This window comes from Phacochoerus africanus, chromosome 13 (assembly GCF_016906955.1).
Source record: "Phacochoerus africanus isolate WHEZ1 chromosome 13, ROS_Pafr_v1, whole genome shotgun sequence".
NCBI lineage: Eukaryota > Metazoa > Chordata > Mammalia > Artiodactyla > Suidae > Phacochoerus > Phacochoerus africanus.
Genome location: NC_062556.1, coordinates 77,997,842 through 78,016,765, shown reverse-complemented (window position 1 = coordinate 78,016,765; position 18,924 = coordinate 77,997,842). Strand labels below are relative to the sequence as shown.

The following is an 18,924-nucleotide window of genomic DNA, read 5'->3' as shown; positions in this document are numbered from 1 at the left end:
GTGAACGCAAACATCCAGAAGGAAGAGAAGAGGCCTGCTGTGTCTGCCTTCACTTCGTCCCCAGGGCCACGCTGTCCCTGGGCTCTGGGGCAGGCCTGCCGCCAGCAAGAAGGCTGTCCCACGGGGGTCAGCGGTCACTCGAGCTCAAACACAAGTGCAAGATCCAAGGCTGCTCTGCGTGAGTTGCTCTGAAAGGCAGCAGAAACGTGTCCTTCAGCTGCCCTGGCAGGAACGCGAGGTCCCCGCTTCAGAGGACGAGGTCCAGGCCGCCCCTCCCGGGGTCAGCCTCCCACCCAGAGCCGAGCTGCCAGGGGCCTGGGGAGGGGGGGGCCCCCAACTTCCACTGTGATTTGACTTCTCCAGCTGCCCAGGCAGCGGCCTCGCCAAGGGGCCTGAGACGCCTTGAGGAGGATTTCTCCAGCCTCGTGCTGCCTCGCCGGGGGGGGGGGGGGGGGGGGCTGAGCGCGCCGAGGACAAGCCCAGACCCCGGGCCCACGTGGTTGTCCTTGCCCGCGGCTCACCTGAGAGCTCCGGAGGCTGGCGGAACGCCGAGCCCCAAGCCACGCACTGCCTGGGCCCGACGAGCAGCCGGGACGGGGTTGCCAGGACTCTGGAGCCGATGGGGCTATGGGGAGGCCCTGACCACAGAGTCAAGAGGTCCGGCTCCAGACGGCCACCGGTTTCTCCACGGAACGTCCAGGACCCTCCCGGGGCTGGAAGGCCGCAGCAGGTTACTTGGGAGGCCGAGGAAACAGGAGGCGGCTGCCCCCGAGGCGAAGTGCTGGGACCTGTGGCACAGGCACCGCGACCCTGCACACGGCCGGGCGGTCCAGCCACCCCCCGCCCAGCCACCCACCCTCCCGACGGGCAGACTCAGACACCCCGCGCCGCCCCCCACCGCCAGCTGGCTTCTCCGCTGCAGAAGCGGGCTGAGCCTCCGCGGCGGCGGCACCCCACGCGGCCCGGGCCTCCTTGGCCAGGACCAGGGGCCACCCAGGGCTCAGCCAGTTCTCTCACCTGCCAGGTAAGGGCTTTGCCTGAGTCCTGTGAGCTCAGACGAGGGTGACACAAGGGAACAGGAGGCTACCCGCTCGCAGGTACCTCCCTGCCTCTGCCCCACTAGCGCCCTCTCCTGGAGCCTCCTAGGATAACTACTGGACGAAACCGGTGGCCAGGTGCCCAGATGGGAACGTGGGGCCAGTTCCCTCCCACCGAACACTCCGGTTTCCTCCCTTCCTTTCAACTGCAGGTTTTCTGCCATTTTACAAAAAGTACTTAAACACCTATCAGCAGAAAGCTCTTCTTTCTAAGTGACTGTGATTTCACTTCGCGTTGTCAAGATGCTGCTTCAAAGATAGAAACCTCCAGTTTTCACAACGGGAGTCCCAACCTCTGAAAGGGGGAGTTGCACAAAACGTGATCTCCAACCACTGGTTACCGTTATGACCTGAGCTCAGCAGAAGCCCAGCAACCATCCACGAGGGGGCGCAAACTCAAGAGAAGGACGGGACTTCACACTGCCTCTCAGGCACAGGTCCCTCTGTGCGCTGAGCCCCACAAATCCATCACCTTTACAAGTTTGGCCGCGGTCCTCTCCCTGGCCCACTGGTCTCCGTGGGAGACCGTGCCTCCATCACTCCTCAGAGAAAGGGTCGTCTGCCCCCACCCCCCAAGTGCCATAACTAAGCTTCCACCTGCGACCCCCACCCCAAGTGGGAACGGTACTGGGGAGACCATAACCAGGCTTCCACCCACCCCCCCAAGTGAGAAGCGCAACCAGGAGGCCATAACTAGGCTTCCGGTGCCCAAGGCCCTCTGCCCTCTGCCCTCGCCGCAGCCTCTCACCTGAATCCCTTGATTTTACAACAGCTCGGCCGTCAGGCCCAGGGGAGGCTACACGCCTTTGGCAGGAGGCAGAGCTGAGGTTCACAGAGGCCACAGCTGCACCCAGGCCCCTGCCCAGGCCCACAAGGGCGCCCCCTCCCGGGGTAGAAGGCAGGCTGGCCGTCTCTCCTGCTACAGCCCATCCCAGGAGGCTGGGGCAGAGCTCAGAGCTCAGGCCCCCTGACCAGCTTTGGGCCAGCCATCCCCTGGGAGCTGCGTTCCAGAAGGCCCTCCTCCCCCAGGGCAGCAGTCCCTCACCTACCTGGCCCTGGGGTTCCCTGCCCACCCGCTGAGAGGGAGGGGCTGGGACACCGCACCATCAGGAGCACTTCTATTTTCGTGGCGCAGCCCTGCCCCTCCCAGTGTCACACATCCTGGGGCCTCCCACGGCCATTCCCACACATCCGGCCTGGGCCTCAGGGTCACCTTAACCCCTTCCCTGTCCAGGGCCCGCAGGCAGCGGTGAGGGGCAGGGGGCCACGTGGCCCTGGACGGGCTGTTTCCTGGAAAGTCAAGAGGCTGCACTTGCTCCAGAAAAAAGCCTCCTTCGAGACCCAACCCTGGCCTGGCTCCCAGTTAAGAGTCTAGACCCCAGGGGAGCAATCAAGTGCGATTCTCAAAACCTGGCAAGAATACCCCTTAGAGCTGAAGAGCAAAGGACATTATTTTTAAAGTGCTGAGTACTTTTCCGCTGCCCTTTGAAAAGCAAAACAGCCAGACTGCTGCCAGGCCTCCTGCAGCCTCCAGGGAGGTGAGGGTTCAGGTGTGGACGCGCCCTGTGCTGTCCCCTTCACCCCTGTCCCCACACCGGTCCGGCACCTGCTCAGGGTCCCTGGGGTGTGGCTCTGGAAGGGGCGGAAGGGACCCGGGTGGAGAGGGCCAGGTGTGAGGGACCCGGCCAGTGACAATAGTGGGGGGGGCTTCCTGCACGTGGAGCCCGCGCTCCGGCCCGGTGGCTCCTGGACACCCACGGGCGGCGCCCCCGCTCCGATGCCTGGTGCCGGGGTCCCCCGGGCTCTCTGGGGTAGCACGTGGGGCGGGGGCGCGGGCCGGGCGGGAGGCGATCGGAGCCGCCCAGACCGTGATGGGCCTCCGGGACCGAGTCCGCGCGCTCCCGCCCGACTCCGTCGTCCTCGTCCTCCCCCTTCCCCGCCTTCGCCTGCCCACCCCCGCCCTCCGCCCAGCCACCCGGCCCGCCCCCACCCACCTGCCCGGCCGTAGGACCGTCCTCCCCGCGTCCTCGTCCTCCGCCCGCAGGTGCCCGCGATGATGCCCCTCCTCCTCCTCCTCCTCCTCCTCCTCGGCCCGGGGAAGGGAGGGGAGGGGAGGGAGAGGGTTAAGAGGGCAGAGGCAGGAGAGCGGGGAGGGCAGAGGGTCAGGAGTAAGGGGGGAGGGGACGGCGCGGAGGTCGCGCTGCGGAGGGCGGGGCCGGGGGAGGAGGCGGGGCGGGGGAGGGGAAAGAGCGGTAAAGGTCCGGGCGGGGGCCGGAGAGGGGGAGGGGGAGGGGAGGAGCCCGAGCCCGCGCCCCTCCTCCCCCCTCCCCTCCCCTCCCCTCCCCTCCCCTCGCGTGTCCGCAGCCCCGGGTGGCAGCTGAGAGCAGCCAAGGCCCGGGGCGCCTGCCCCCCCCCCGCGTGCGTTGCTCTGGAGACCCTGACCCCACCCCCCGCCCCGTGATCCCTAAGCGGCCCACCTGCGGGGCGCTCAGAAACGGACCCGCGAGGAGGGTCACTCGTGGCCAGAGGCGGCGCCCGGGGCGGGAGGGCCGGTGCCTGCGCGGAGCAGGTGCCGCTGCGCGTGGGTCCGGAGAGACTCGGCCCGCCGTCTATTGGGACTGCGTTCCGGTTCGCAGTGGCTGCGGGTGAGGCGGCGCCCCGACAGGCCTGGGGCCCTGGGCGCTGCCAGCTGCAGGGGACTAGACCCCTGCCCGCATTGGCAAGAAAAGGGAGAGGACCTGCCTTTTCCTCGGCTCCTCCAAGGTTCAGGGGAAACAAGTTCCTGAGGAGAAGCCAGAAAGCCGAAGTGGCGCAGGCTGCACGTCTCAAGCGCTGACCTGGGTGTGAACTGTTTAGCTGGGGCTTCAGTGAGTTAAAGCGGGAGGTCCGTTTGAGCAAAACAGAAATGGGGTCCTGCCAAAAAGGCAGTAAATAAAGCTGCCAAACGCAGCCTATGGGGGGGACTCCGCTACCCCTGAGCCGGGCCCCCAGGGAGACACTGGCCTGGAGGGGAGGGGGCGGCACTGCCCGCGGCCGGCTGCTCCTCCTCAAGTGTGGTCCTCGCAGCGTCATGGCACCATCAGGGCCCCTCGGAAATCAGGGTGCACTTAACGGGTGCCCTGGAGCCCCAGCAGAGGCCGGCACAGCTGGCAGGGCGGCCAGGCTGTCCCTGGGGGAGGTGGTGGGTGCCACTGAGAGCAGGGCTTCTGAGGGGCCTGGCAACGGGCGTGGGAAGGAGGGGTCCCAGGGGACAGGAGGGTGGAGGAAGGGAACCCCCTCAGCAGATAGGCTCCCTCACAGGGCACGGAGGGGCCCCACTGGAAACGCTCAGAGAGCCTGTGGGTGTAGTTGGGCGCCCTGAGACCCGAGACGGGTCAGAGGAGCCAGCGTGGTGCCAGCGCAGAGTCCTGACCTGCTCTGTTAAGCCTCGGTCCCTGTTTCCCATGGCTTCGCGGCCCCGAGGTCACAGGGAGGCTTTGAGAGAGGTGGCATTAAGTGTCATCTCCTCGCTCCTAAGTCCAGCAGGAGGGGCCGTGGGCCTGCTCGGAGGGGTTCTGCAGGCCGTGCAGACAGGCCAGTTCGGAAACCAGGGAACGGGGTCAGGGTGTCTGCAGGCTGCAGGGCGCCAGCCTGAAGCACAGCCCCAGGGCAGGCATCCTCCCTTCATCACTCACCCAGGCCTGGGGACCCGCTCCCCGGAGCCACACCAGCCGACCCAGAGCCCCTCTCTTTCCCCATGAAGGTTCCGGCCGGGGGGGGGGGCGGCGGTGGATAGACCCCCAGGTGCCCGTGCTGCTGGAATTGGTTAGGGCTGATGCCAGGTCCAGGTGGCTGGGAGACCAGCCCCAGAACAAAAGCTCAGGCTGGCGGGGCCTGGGGAGCCTTTGTGTGAAGCAAGGAAATTACCATCACAAACTGGGAGCTGCTAGGTGCAAAGGACAGTTCACCCCGGGACCTGTGCTCCCAGGGGGTCCCCCTAGAGTGAGGCTTGGGGCATCCTTGGCCGGCCGGTGGGCTCTACCAGCCTCTGCTCAGCCCCCAGAGGCTGGAAGGCAGCCTGGAGATGGGACCCCAGGAGGGGTGGGGGCGCCCCGGGAAGGTACCCACTTGTCACTGTGCTGATGGCTCTTGGTGGGGGGAACGTCGCCCTTCAAGCTTAACTGAATTAAAAAGTCTGAATTAAAGGCACTGACCCCAGAGGTGAGGAATGGGCCCTGCTCCCTTACAAGGCAGAGGAGAGGGATGGGACAGGAAGAGAAGGGCCCCCTAAGGCCGGGCCCACGGTGGGGGGCAAGCTGGGACATGGGCCAGATGGGCCCTGCCTTGGGGGTCTCCCCACCCGCACATGGGCCCTCAGAAGCGGCCTGGTGGAGGACACACCAGCTCCCAAATGGGCAGCAACCTTGCCCGACCCTGCCAGCAGTGGACACCCTCCCTCTGCTATTCTCCTGGATTAAGGTACTGTTACCTGTCACCCACGAGTGCCTGCCCCACCCCAGGGCTCCTCCAAGTTTGCTTCTGGAAGCCAAGGTGGGGCTTCCCCGCAGACCCCCCCCCCAGTGCCCCAAGAATGGGCCCTGACACCTCCAGGCCTGGGCTTTATTCCCACAGCCACGTGGCCCTGGCTGCTCTGACCAGGGACAAGGCCCTGTCCCCAGGCCACGGAACATACCTTCCAGTGTCTTAGTCCTGATGTGAAGACAGACGAGATGGGGCAGAGGAGACTCAGCGCCCGGCCAGTGCAGGGGGGACCCCCGGGACCTGCGGAGCCGACGCCCCAGGGTAACCATGTGGAGGTCACGCTGAGTTAGTCCCTGTGCAGCCCCTGAGTTATAAGCGGGGGGGCAGCTGAGCACAGTCAGCTCGCTCCACCCTCTGCTGCTCCCACGCCTCTGTGCTCGAACCCGGGGCATAGCCTCTGTGCTTGCTCACTGCCCCTCAGCCAGACCCAGGGCCCCAGTGGAGCCCCCCAGACCACTGGGGGCAGAGTCTCCCCCAAGGCATGCTGAGACCCTAACTCCAGTTCCCCGGAATGTGACCCGCCCTAGGATATAAGGCCTTTCCAGAGACAATTAAGCTACAATGAGGTCATCAGGCTGGGCCCCTAACCCAAGGTGACTGGTGCCCTTACAGAAAGGGCACCGGGGAAGGCCCTGTGAAGTGGAGGCAGGCGTGGGGGGCTGTGTCTACACCAGGATCTCCAGGGGGACCAGCCTGTGCACACCTGTCGTTCGACCTCTGCCCCGAGGACGAGGGCCAGTCAGCTCCTGTGTTTAAGCCTGAGGCCCGTGGTGCTGCTGTGGCCCCAGGTGCCAGAGTGGGCGGGCAGGTGGTAGAAGACAGATTTACCTGCACCTGGGGGGGGCATTTCCACGCCCCCTGGTGGTTCCCTCCCACTTTCCTTGACCGTGGTAAGACAAGCTACAACTGCCCACGGCACCAGCAGGGTTTCGGATCGATGCACTCAGTGTCCCGGGCCTGTACCTGCCCTGACAACATCCGTGCGTCTTGCTCACTAGTTTATAAAGACGTGGAAACTGTACTTTTTCACGAACAAAACAGTCTCAGCTCCTCAAAGCACCGTGGTTATTTTGATGTTTGACTCCTATCTCGAGACTATTTGTAGTGGGTCTTTTTAAAAGTGCAAAGGTGTTAAAATTGCATCCCAGAAGTTGTAGTCCTGATTTTATCTCAAGACCCCTCCGCTCTTTGGATCTTGTAAAAACCGAGTGAACACGGGCCCGACGAGGGTTTTTTCAAATTATGACCCTGTTTGGCCCATTTTAAAGGATAATAAGGCTTTTTTTTTTTTTTTCTTGTCTTTTTATGGCAACACCTATGGCATACGGAGGTTCCCAGGCTAGGGGTCCAGTCAGAGCCGTGGCCACTGGCGTGCACCACAGCCACAGCCACACCAGATCCGAGCCGCGACTGCGACCTACACCATAGCTCGCGGCCACACTGGATCCTTGAGCCACTGAGCGAGGCCAGGGCTGGAACCTGCATTCTCATGGATCCTAGTTGGGTTCATTCCCCTGGGCCACGACGGGAACTCTGGATGATAATGCTCTTGATAAGTAATACATCCAGGAATCCGTACTTCTCGCTGTTTTCAGAAGCGGATTGGGACGGCCCTCCACAGGCACGGCCCCTCTCAGGACCTGTGGTCAGCGGGGCGCACGGACCGCGGAAGGAAGAGATGGGACCTGAACTCTGGGCCGTGGGGTCCTGAGCGTGAACTGCTCTGGGGCCCGGCAGCAAGGGCCGACCGGAGGTGCCCTTCGGCGTGAGACCCGCGCACCGGCTGTGCGCTGGGACCTTCAGTAAAAAAGGCGTTCTCCCCCCGCGGAAGATGATGGGCCTCTGGGTTCTGCGGCCCGTCGGGCCCGGTCTCGACCCAAGTTAGAAATGTGCCGATTAAACACGCCTGCTCTTCTCCAACACCGTCCGCAGGACAGAAATGTGCAAAGCTCAACATTTTCCCCGGGGACGGTAACGTGACGACGCAGTTTCAGGGGCAGCCCCTTGAAGACCGAGAAAGGGATTAGAAATTACGTTTCCAAGATCTTTCCAAGAAAGAGGAAGCTTGATAATGGAGGTGGTGCTCAAGTGGGGGCCCAGGGGGCAGAGGGCTTGCGTCCCGCAAACCCAGATGCCCCCCCCACCCCCGCTCCCAGCTGCCGGGGAGAGGGAGGTCACACGTTGGGGTCTCTTGAGGCAGGTGTGGACACTGCACCCACAGCAAAGAGCAGCCCCGGGACCCCACTGGCCTGCGGTCCCTGCGGTTCGCCGTGGCTGCTGGTGTGTGGTCTATGCCGGCAGAGGCTGCCCAGCCAGGCCGTGTGGGGGACTGGGGGGGAAGGAGGCCCCCAATGTAGGACCGCACCCACTGAAGCCAGAGACCCTGAGCCAGTGAGTGAGGTCAGCCGTGGAGGGGCGGTCGGGCCCTGGCCCAGTCGCAATCCCAGAAATGAGACAACACTTGTGGCAGGTTTGTTGTTGTTTTGTTTTTGTTTTTGGGGGGGTGCACTCGTGACATGCAGAAGTTCCCGGGTCAGGGATCAAACCTGAGCCACAGCAGCAACCCAAACCGCTGCAGGGACAGTGCAGGATCCTTGACCCACGGTGCCCCAGGGAACTCGCGTGGTGCTTTTTGAGGTTAGCTCTTGAGAGACAGGAAGCTGGAGGGGGCGGCCGTGGGCAGCAGGGCTGGGGAGGCAGGGCCGCTGGACCCTCAGAACCAGGCGGCACCCAGAACTGGCTCGACTATGGAGCTGCCCAGGGGCCTGGGGTTTGAACCAGGGCAGAGTCTGGATGGAAAGCGGACGAATCCAGATGGACGGCTGAGGAGCCACTGGAGGTGGGGGGTGGACAGGCGGACACAAGGACGTCCGACGCAGAGTCCCCGTTCTGCGCACCGCGCCCCAGGGAAGCGGGCCGGGTCCTCCGGCCCAGACAGCGCGGCTGCTCCCGCGGGGCCTCCTGCCTTCGTCCTGCTCTTTTCGCTGCAGCTTCGCTCAGTGGACCTGAGACACAACTGCTATGATTCCTCCCTCATTTATAAAGAAACTAAACCTGCCATTTTTCCCTTCTTCATCGCAAGCAGATTCAGCCCTCTGCTCACATAATCTCCAGAGAAGTCCAAGTATGATTAATATTATGAAGACATATTTTATCTACAGAAATAAAAGTTAAAAACGGTAGCATCCAAAATAAATTTTACAGAAATGTGAGACGTGGTTTAATCCCAATTTAATGTTTCAGAGCAGGTTAATGATTTATTTGCAATTAAACATTATGGTTTGGAGGCTGATTTATAGTCTTGAACGCACCTACCATATTCAATAATTTAAAAATAAAGTCCAGTGTTTATGACGACAACAACTACAGGTTCCGTCTGTGTTAAGCCTATGGCTGAGGAGGCTCTGCTATTACGTCGCTACACGATGAGTGGGCATGTTAAACAGCAAGGCAGACGTGTATTCTAGTTTTAAGTCGGAGACAACATACGCATATTAAAATTCTGTATATTTCGATAGGGTAAAAAATAAAGCTCTATAAACTGATCTTTAGATTTTTTTCTGCAAAAGTAGAATCACACTTGAACGCCCTGGCACGTCTTCCTTAAAGCTTGTTTACACACAGTATCAGAATGAGTCTTAGCCCCATTCACCTACCCGCTAACTTTAACAAAAAAAAAAAAAATGAATACATCTGTCAGCTGACATTTTTCCTGTTTTCCAAGTTTCAGATGGGAAGCTTCCAAAAGAAAGTGCATAGCAAGCTGTTACACTGAGCTGTCAAATAAATACCATTCATTTAAAGAGAAGTGGGAGTGGGTGTATTAAGTTATTGATAGTCAGTGCAAAACAGATGAGCCTAGTGGTTTTAAAGGAAAAGGCCGAGACTTCCCTCAGGTGGCCCTGAACGTGCGATGCCCATCAATTCAAGAAGAGTTACATGGCGTGTGCCAGGCATTTCTCCAGGTCAAGCTGCACAATCTCGCCAGGCTAAACTACGCTTGTAGAAACCTGTTGCTGCAGAGGCGGGCACCTCTGGCCACCCGCAGTCTCGGGGTCCTTTGGTCTGCGTTCACCCCATCCAGTCAGGCGCACAGGAGTGGGCTGACTTGGGCTCTAACAGGAGTTGCCAAGAGAGGGTCTCATCTCCCAGCTCTGGATGCTGGACAGGTGGTCCAGGAGCTGCTGGCGGCCACCCATCCTAACGGCGGGGCCCGCGCTTCCTGAAAGGGAGGAGCTTCACCCCCGGAGGCAAGGTCCCCTCAGGCAGCGGATATGCGTGCGGTGCGTGGGGGGAAAGCAGGATGGACAGGCTTACACTCGGCTTGCTGTGTGGGGGGTGGCGAGCGGGTCAGGAACCCAGATGTCCGGGCCACCGGGGGAAACGACGGCTTCCTAATTTATATCAACGTGCAGCTGCGAGTAAGATTTTCAGAACTAAGCAAAATGCTTCAATTACTTGCTTTGCGGTTCGTTTAAGGCAAGTACATACCACCCACCGTCAGGCGGGACTCTCTTAGCTCTGGGCTGAAATGTCACTTCCGAGGCTCCGCTCTCCTTCCCTCACCTAACTTCCGTCTCATGGCCCCAAAAGTAAGTAGGTTAATACTTTCACAGGCAACTTGAAAAAGACATTCTGGAGGGTGTGGTGGCCGGAGACTTTTGCAAGGAGGCTGGACGTACCCGAGGGAACTGGTAACCATCTCTAGCCAGGCAGGAAGAGGACGCCAACCACCGAGAAGCTTCTTTCTATTTTAAGGCTGAAGGAGAGAAATTAAAAACCAAAGAGCAGATGAAACTGGAAAGAACCGTGAGCAAAAAGCCAAGTGTCAGAATCTGAATAAGCCTTCTAACCACTCGCTGCAGCAGGAAACACCACAGAGGGAACGGGTGTAGAGAATGAAATCAAATCTGAAAATTCACATTCATCAGTTATGGACGCATTCAGCCAAAAGTCTCCCCAGAATTTAAATGTAAAGTGGCCGAAATTTCATCAACTTAAAAAATAAAAGCTTTAAAAACATACCTCAAAAATTAGATATGGTATGTTACCAAATAAAGGAATAAAAGAGATATAAACAGCTATGAAAATACTTCAGTGCAAAGGCAATTTTAAGATTTCTAAAAAAATACATTACAAAGAATTTGTTAACGAAACATACAGAGACTCTGTCCCCCACAGGTGTGACATTTATGTACCATTATTAGATTCTTAAAAACGGCTGTAAAAACGCACACACCACTGTGTGCAGGGTCTGGGGTGGACCACACACAGGACGTGGGGTGTGAGTGACAGGCAGGGTAGGGGTGGCACAGCCTGGAGGGCACGTGCCCCCGCCCCCGCTCGCTCTAAGCCCGGTGTCTGTCTGTCTGTCTTTGGTATGTTTCTCTTCGCCTTGCTTCACTCCAGCCACCCGTGTTCACTGATAACTCATTCCCCACTTCAAATAAATATCTTAGAGGTGAAACATTATTCCAACTGTGAAATCTGAACGGCCCCAAACCGCCTCACAAGCATCTCGCATCTCGGAAGCGGTGTTCCCTCCGCAACGTTCCAGTCTGAGCCCGGGGAGGCCACGTTTAGCTTCTGGGTGACACGTTCCTACGAAGGCAGCGGTTTTACCGTCTCGAGTTTGAATCTCAAGCGGAAATGTCTCCTCTTTGGACCATTAAGGCTACGTCTAGAAAGAGCGCTGACACTGGTGCAGGAAGTGACAAGGACTTGAGAGCTCGGGGCCTTCCCCACCTCGCGCAAAGGGAACACAGCAGCACCCAGGGCAGAGCGGGGGCGGCGGCCGGCCCAGCCGGCTTGGTCAGAGCGCGGGCGGCGTCTAGGGCTGGCCCGTGGCCTGACACAGACCTGGGAGGACGACAGCCCTGCCCAGGGGGATGCTGGAAGGGGGTCTGACCACCACAGCCAGATGCCAGCCCTGGGCGCCCTGGATCCCCAGCCACAGCAAGCCGGAAGGCTCCCGGGGGCTGCGACGAGGGAGCCCGGACTCTGTGCCGGCTCAGCGCCAGGCTCCCCTCTGCTCAGGGGCAGCTGGGGGACTGGGAGGAGGCGCCCTCTCCCTGGGGGAGCACACGCTGCCCAGGCACACCCCTCAGTCAGCTTCCTGATGGCAGGTTCGGACCCGATGCAGCCCGAGGGTGGTGCAGGCTGGTCCCCAAAGCAGAGGTGCGGGAGCTCAGGAGCAGGGACTGGACGCTGTGCTTCACCGGAGCTCGGGCGTGGTGGCCTTGCCATCCTTCCAGGTAGCCGCAGAGTTGCACAGCCAAGAAAGCAGCCAGGCCGGCGCCCCGACGGGTCCTGCCGCTGGCCTCCCTCTGCCGGCCGCTCTAAAGGCTGGAACTCGGGATCTGTCCGGCCTCCCCTGGGGCCGCGGGGCAGGGTCTCAGCTGCGTGGGGCGGGAGGGGCCAGCGCTCCCGCCCTCCCAGGGCGCTGCCCGGGGCTGGGTCTACAGGGAGGCAAGGGGGTGACTCCCCTGACGTGGTCCTGACACCAAGCGCTCGGTCTGTCGGAATACAAAGCACAGTGTCAGTGCCAGGACCCCGGCGACGCCGTCTCATGCCACCTGACCTGCCGCCCTCACTGCCGGCCGGGCTCTCCCAGGACACAGCTGGACCCAGACGGGTGGACGGTGTCCTGGCTGAGATCGTGCCCCTTCCTTGGCCACCATCGGGGAGAAGCAGGAGGCCCCTCGCCCCCTCACCACAGCCGGTGGAGGAGGGGAGTGTGGTCCCTCGAGTGGGAGGGCTGACCTCGCCCGGACCACGTCCTGCCAGGCAGCCGTCTCCAGCCCGGCGTCCCCCACCGGCCGGGGGCCTCTCATCTCCCTCCCCGACTCTCAGGCTGATGGATGCCCCCCCGCCCCGGGCCACCCGCGCCATATCCTCTTTCCATTCAACCGGTGGCCTCTCCTGACGGACCTTGGAGGTGAAGCCACTCCCACAACCGCGTATGAGGAGTTGTGTTCTGGAGACGCGACACCGGACATGTGTGGGCGGCGGCGGCGGACACGGGCGTGTGTGTGTGTGCAGGGCATGCGGCCCAGGCAGCCTGGCCTCGGGCAGGCCACTTACCTGGCACAGACCACGCCGTGTAAAAGCATTTCTCGGAGGGCATGAACCTATCAGAAATGGCACAGCACAGCCAAACTTTGGAGGAAAATGGATAATCGGCAAGCGCACTGCACACGGGGCTGCCCGACCGGGCGCCGTTACCTATCCGCGGGCTACTCGCGCCTTGGCCGCGGCTCGGGGTCCTTCAGGAGGGGCCGGTCGGGGCTCGGCGCAGCGGCGTCGGCCGGGGCTCGGCGGCTCGGGCTCCTCTGCAAGGCGAGGACAGACACTGAGTCTGCGCTGCAGCCGCAGGGCCCCGGCTCCGCGGGGGGACCGAGGGGGACACGGCGCAGAGAGGAGGCCAGGGCCAGCAAGGAGCTAAGGCCAACACCCAGGGCGGGGGGACCGGCAGGCCCCAAGCCCGCTCCCCTGGACGGCTGCGCTCCCCCCGGGGACGGGGCTCTGCGCCCACCCAGCCCCTGTCCCCTCGCCCTGTGGCCCTCAGCCCTCGGCCGTCCGCAGCCACATAGAGGAGGCCCAGCCTGAGACTAGACTCCCGGCTGCAGGCCAGCGGGTCTGGACATCTCAGCACCCCGGCTTTCTAGTCCAGCCCTGCCAGTCCTCCGTAGCGAGGAGGGGGCTGTGGGAGCGGAAGGAAAGAGCGCAAGGCCGCGGGAGGACACGCCGGGCGGAAGCGCACAGGTGAGACTGCCCGGGTGAATGGAGACAGAGCCACCGCGGCTGCATGTATGCACGTGACATACATGAGCCCGCACACATGCATATGCACACGCATGAACCCTAGTGCCCGCCATGCTTGTCGCTTCCATAGGGCAGAGGAGAAGACAAAGCCTCCATCCCAAGCGCAGCCTGTTCCCGAAAGCATGAGTCAAATGTTTATCCCCCCCAAGGCTTTGCAGAAGTCAGGTGACTTCACAGCACCAAAGTGCTGAGCCCCTGTGTCCTGGGAGCCTGCTGGCTGCGGGGTGGGCGCGGGGACACATACCCCAGAGCTCAGGGACACCCTTCCCCAAGCAGCTGGGGTCTGGCTTCTGCAAAGGCACAGGAGCAAAAGAACTCCTGGAAAACTCCATCCATAGGTAGATTATTTATTTTTAGCCCAGAGTTGGCGTGATGGAACAAGTGTCACATGCATCTCCTGTGACTTATTAAAGTGATCCTAACATTTCAGCAAAAATGTTTTCAAGCACGTAAACAGCGAGATGAAATTATCTAACTTACTCTAATGAATCTTGATGGTACCAGGTTAGAAAAATATTGTCAGGAATTACTTGAACTTAAAATACGTACCATCCCGTTAGTTAAAAAATAGTGCTAGGGAGTTCCCGTCGTGGTGCAGTGGTTACCGAATCCGACTAGGAACCATGAGGTTGTGGGTTCGATTCCTGCCCTTGCTCAGTGGGTTAACGATCCGGTGTTGCCGTGAGCTGTGGTGGAGGTCGCAGCCGCGGCTCGGATCCCGCGTTGCTGTGACTCTGGCAAAGGCTGGCAGCTACAGCTCCAATCGGACCCCTAGCCTGGGAACCTCCACGTGCCGCAGGAGCAGCCCAAGAAATGGCAAAAAGACAAAAAAAAAAGTGCTAAAGTGTCTAGAAAATGAACCGTTGTTGAAAGAAGAAAAAGCCTTTTTTAGGCCTTTTCCCATCACGCAGTCTGCACTGGCAAAGCCGTACACCAAACGCTGGCGTCCGGAGTCTGCCTGCTGGGGGAGGGGCCACAGAAACAGGGGTTCAGGTGCACAAACCACGGAGAACAGAGAGCGTTGTCGCTGAAGCCTGGGCTCTGGCGGAAAAGCCTTTGATCGCGGGCGGCGCGACCAACAACCGTGCGAATGCCTCTGTGTTGCTGAGAAAGAGGCCCTACGGGCAGTTAAGGCACAGCCAGAGCCTCTTCTAAACACAATCAGGTTTTGAAAAAGCGAAGAGGGTAGCTGGTAAGGAGGTGACCCAGGACGTCCGCAGCGCAGGTGGCCGCCCTAAGTCCGGCCGCTCCTGCGGGGCCCTGTCCCCGGGGCGGGGAGACGCGGGCGCTGCCCCCGGGGCCGGTGCGGGGACCGGCCCGGAGCAGGCGGCTGGGCAGGGGGCTCTGCCGCCTCCAGTGGACACAGGGCAACGCGGGCCAGCGGCGAGGACGAGACCGCCCGGCGCCTGCCCACGTCTCCGGCCCCAGCGGCCCCGGCGCCCAGGAGGGCGACGCTCAGGCTCCCGGGTTAGTGAGCCCTGGGCGGGCCTGCGACCGAGTCCCAAACATGCAAAAAGACAGAAAGGCGTCACCTGGTTCCGTTAGAAAGTCAGACTGCTGGAAGTCTGAGAAAGCATAAAGACGGTGGGCTGCTCGACAGAAAGGCACTGGCTCCTAGTCTGCCGGTCCCAGAGGTCAGAGGTCAGGAGGTCATGCACATCGTTAAACAAGGTGGTTATTTGGGCAAAGAGGCCGGAAGACGAAAGGAACCAGGAAGGGAAGAGACAAGAAAAGGCGGTGAGTCCAGCTAGACGGCAGCAACGTCGGGACGTCCCCACTGCCACCGGAGAGCAGGCCCAGCCGCCCCGCGCAGCCCGGCCCAGTCTGGCCCGGGAAGCTCCCCTCGCCTCCCCTGCCAGGGGCCCCTGTCCTGGATCGGGCCTGGAGCTTGGAACGAGGCGCAGGGAGGCGGTCAGACGTGGCGGCCCCAAGCCCGCCCCGGGGCCGTCTGCACTGGCCTAGGTCACGGCGGAGCCCCTGGGCCTGCGGCTCCACCACCACGGCACGGCCATGATCAGCGCCTGGGTCTGGGGGGCGGGGGTGGCGCCCGGCTCCAGCCTGTTTTCCACCCCAAAGTTGGCCAGCAGCACGGGGGTGCTGTGACCACAGGGCCCTCTGAGCTTCCCTGAGTGACCCGCCCTCCTCCCCCCTCGCCCCGTGCCCCCGCCAGCCCCTGGCCCCCAGGTGGACACGCGGCCCGACCCTGCTGTGGCCTCTGCCCTCCCACCTGCGTCCTTCCTCTCCTTCCTGGGGGCTGTACCCCTGGGAGCTGCAGGGGTAAGGGGATGGGGGTGAGGGGAGGGGATGGGGCACGGGGGTGAGGGGGCAGGGACATCCCCTCCCCAGGCACTCCAGGGAGGCCCAGCGTGCTCTGGGGAAGCTCTGGGGAAGCTCTGGGTGACATCCGTCGGATGCCAGTCTGGGCATCCTGTGTGACTCCCATTTTTCCCGAATCCAGCCTGCTGGCCTCGGCTGGGAGTGTGGGAGATGAGCAGCCCTGCCTGCTCACCGCCAGGGTCTCCCAAAGTAAATGCTACCATTTGAGCCAAATCCACCATCCCCCCCAAATAATGCAGTTTTACCTCAAAGTGATGACTAATTTAAACCTTGTTTGGATTTACCCCAAATCATCTGTCTCCTGCACTGGCTCTGTCTCTCTCTGTCTTTTCCTGATTCCAGCTGACTAGCTGTTCAGGTCTAAGCCCTGGGCATCGCGCATGCTACGGAGGTTCAGCTGTGCAGCCACGTGTCACCACGGACTTCCCTCGTGACCCCTGGACCGGTCACATCTCCAACCCCGGTCCTTCCCGCTCTCCCTCACGAGGACCCCTCCCTGCCGGGAGCCCGGGGCGGCGGGCGGCGCACCCGGGCCGGGTACCTGTGCTCTCTCGGTGGCGCTGGGCCACAGCTGGCGGCACAGCACTTTCTTGAGGACATCAGGCAGGAGGCTGACGGTGACGAGCAGGACGATGGCCAGCCAGGCGGGGCCGCTGGACAGCATTTGTATGAATACATAGTACATCCGCTGATAACTGAGGAACGGCCTGCAGCGTCGAGGGAAAGAAGGAAAACCCAACGGCAGGTGAGGAGCCAGCGCCCGCTGTCCGGGCGGCTCTCCCTCTCACTTTGGCCGCCGCCGGTCGCCAGGCAGCTCACTTAGCGTGCGGCTCAAACTCGTCACGTAAGCAAAGGGGCGGGACTCGCCCTGTACCCTGTGCGTTGTGAGTGGGAAAATGAGGAGGAATTCCACGAGGTCGTCCTAAAGGGGGAGCAAGTGCCTGCAGCTCGGCTTCAGAAAAAGCAGAAAAGGTTCTAAGAGACGAGGAAAGTCCATCTGTGACTTCTTTGGGTCTTGGACTTGCGTGTGACCAACAGCGCTTGACATGGAGAAGACACGGATGGCTTCTATCAGCAGACCGGTTAAACACTTAAAAACTTAAGCCATACAACTTTTTCTTCTTGTCATGGCTGCACCTGCGGCATATGGAAGTTCTCAGGCTAGGGGCTGAATCAGAGCTGCAACTGCTGGCCTGCACCACAGCCACAGCCACACTGGATCCGTAACCCACCGAGCGAGGCCAGGGATCGAACCCGCCTCCTCGTGGATACTATATCGGGTTCTTAACCCGCTGAGTCACAAGGGGACCTCCCATTTTTAAAGAACTTTCTGCAGAAACACAGAGAATGAGGCGCCTTGCCCCCAGGTGAATCGCGAAGGCGCTGAGCTTCAGGGCTCCCAAGCCCACTCAGGGGAGCCTTGCCCCTAAGCAGCCAGCTTTGGGACGCCGGCTGGCTGGCTGGCTGGCTCGCAGGAACCTCAGGGTCTCTAGCCTGGAGCAGGGTTGCCGGAAACCCGCCGAAAGCTGGTCTGGTTTCCCCAGATGTCCGGGTCTCAAGGGACACGCAATGCATGGACTTGGCCACTGGGGGTCAGCAGCGGAGCGGGCCGCTGGGTGGATGTGGGGGTAGGAAGGACAGAGGGCCTCTCTCCCTTTTCAGGGGCCTGCTCAGTTCTGGCGGCGAGGGGGTGGGGACCCTGCTTCTGGCCTCACGTCCAGCCAGGTCTGGGGCTCGGCCAGCAGCTCCCTCCCAGGCTGTAGCCCAGGCCTCACCTGCCTCCTCCTGGTCCCAGCCCTGCTGGGAAAGGCTCCGTCTCGCCAGGGAAGTGGACGCGTAAACGAGAGAATTAGAGAAAAGCCTGGCGTGTGTTGTGGTTAGAGCAGGACAGATGCTCGGGGAGCCTCGCCCGCCTGCGAGGGAAGAATTGAAGAGGATGGAGGGCCACTGGGTTTTGAAGGATGAATAAGAGCTCACCAGACAGCTAGTTAGAAAGGATGCTCTGGGCAGAAGGAACAGCACCGGCAAAGGCAGGCTTGTACCAGAAGCCAAATGCAGCCCCATCGTGCCCTTGTCAGGACCGACCGCCTTATCGCCATTCTGCTTCTGCTTCTCCCAGGCTCATTTTCAATGAGGCGGCCACAGCGATCTTCCCAAGAGAGCAGGTGGAATCTGCTGCTCCCCCTCTTAGGCTCCTCGGGAGAGCCAGACCGGGGCGAGGTCCACGCGGCCTACACCCAGGCCAGTCTCCGGCCACAGGGGCCTGCCTTCCTCTGGGGCGCTCCGCCTCCGCGGCGCTTCTGCCCGTGGGGCTGCCCTCCTAAGGAGGCTCTGTCTGCGGTCAGAGGGCCCCGCCCAAGGCCAAACGCCAGCACATCCACCACCACGACGACGACGGTGGGGCTTCTCCCAGGTCTCAGTTGAAGTAACTTTTTTTGAGAAGCCTTTCCAACCTTCTGAAGTCGGTCCCTGGCTGTGGCGTCCTGTCCATTCCTCCTCTGTCGCTTACTATGCAGCGTGTCTCCCTGACTGAGAACCTGGGCCAAAGGAGCAGGGACCGCAGCCACCTCGCCCCCCCCCCGCAGGCCCCAGGCCCTGGCTGCACGGAAAATCCACGTCAGCTCTGGATGAAAGACACTGCACAACTAGACCTGTAACAAGGGTCATCTGGGAGTCCCCGTCGTGGTGCAGTGGAAGCGAATCCGACAAGGAACCATGAGGTTGTGGGTTCGATCCCTGGCCTCGCTCAGTGGGTTAAGGATCTGGTGTTGCCGTGAGCTGTGGTGCAGGCTGGAAGCTGGAGCTCCAGTTTAACCCCTAGCCTGGGAACCTCCATATCCCTCGGGTGTGCCCCCCCCAAAAAGCAAAATAAGGGTTATGTATGATCGAGGCCGTACCAGATAACGCCTCCCCAGAGAAGGGAGAACACGATGTAGAACAGCAGGGACCCCCAGATGACGAAGTGGTTTATCCAAGTCCAGTAGTGCGTGTCTAGCGCCAGCTGAAAGAAAGGGAGACGAGCCCATGAACCTGGTGCCCAGGCCGCTGGCATGACCGTGACGGCGGGAAGGCAGCCGGGAAGGGACGGAAGAGAAGCAAACGGCACCGCGATTGCAGCCGAAACGCCTGCACGGCCCTGCTTGGG

General features: G+C 61.3%; 2 protein-coding genes across 13 annotated transcripts in view; both read right to left on the bottom strand.

The window, feature by feature from the left end:
- The window catches only part of MCF2L (MCF.2 cell line derived transforming sequence like), a 97,548-nt gene extending 94,367 nt beyond the window's left edge, over positions 1 to 3,181 (bottom strand). For 2 of the 5 annotated variants that reach the window (XM_047756370.1, XM_047756371.1), the window contains exon 1: positions 3,092 to 3,181. The gene's annotated coding sequence lies outside the window, so the exon portion shown is untranslated. The remainder of the gene's footprint in view (positions 1 to 3,091) is intronic. The other 3 variants (XM_047756374.1, XM_047756376.1, XM_047756379.1) reach the window with 2 other exon arrangements.
- A 5,646-nt stretch (positions 3,182 to 8,827) lies between these two features.
- The window catches only part of ATP11A (ATPase phospholipid transporting 11A), a 107,429-nt gene continuing 97,332 nt past the window's right edge, over positions 8,828 to 18,924 (bottom strand). For 2 of the 8 annotated variants that reach the window (XM_047756450.1, XM_047756454.1), the window contains 4 exons: positions 18,677 to 18,780; positions 16,321 to 16,486; positions 14,975 to 15,061; positions 12,074 to 12,133 (listed from right to left, as the gene is read on the bottom strand). In XM_047756450.1, coding sequence (XP_047612406.1) covers positions 14,984 to 15,061; positions 16,321 to 16,486; positions 18,677 to 18,780 — 348 coding nt within the window. In that variant the 3' untranslated portion in view covers positions 12,074 to 12,133; positions 14,975 to 14,983. Of the gene's footprint in view, positions 12,950 to 14,974; positions 15,062 to 16,320; positions 16,487 to 18,676; positions 18,781 to 18,924 lie in introns of all 8 variants that reach the window. The other 6 variants (XM_047756448.1, XM_047756452.1, XM_047756449.1 and 3 more) reach the window with 5 other exon arrangements.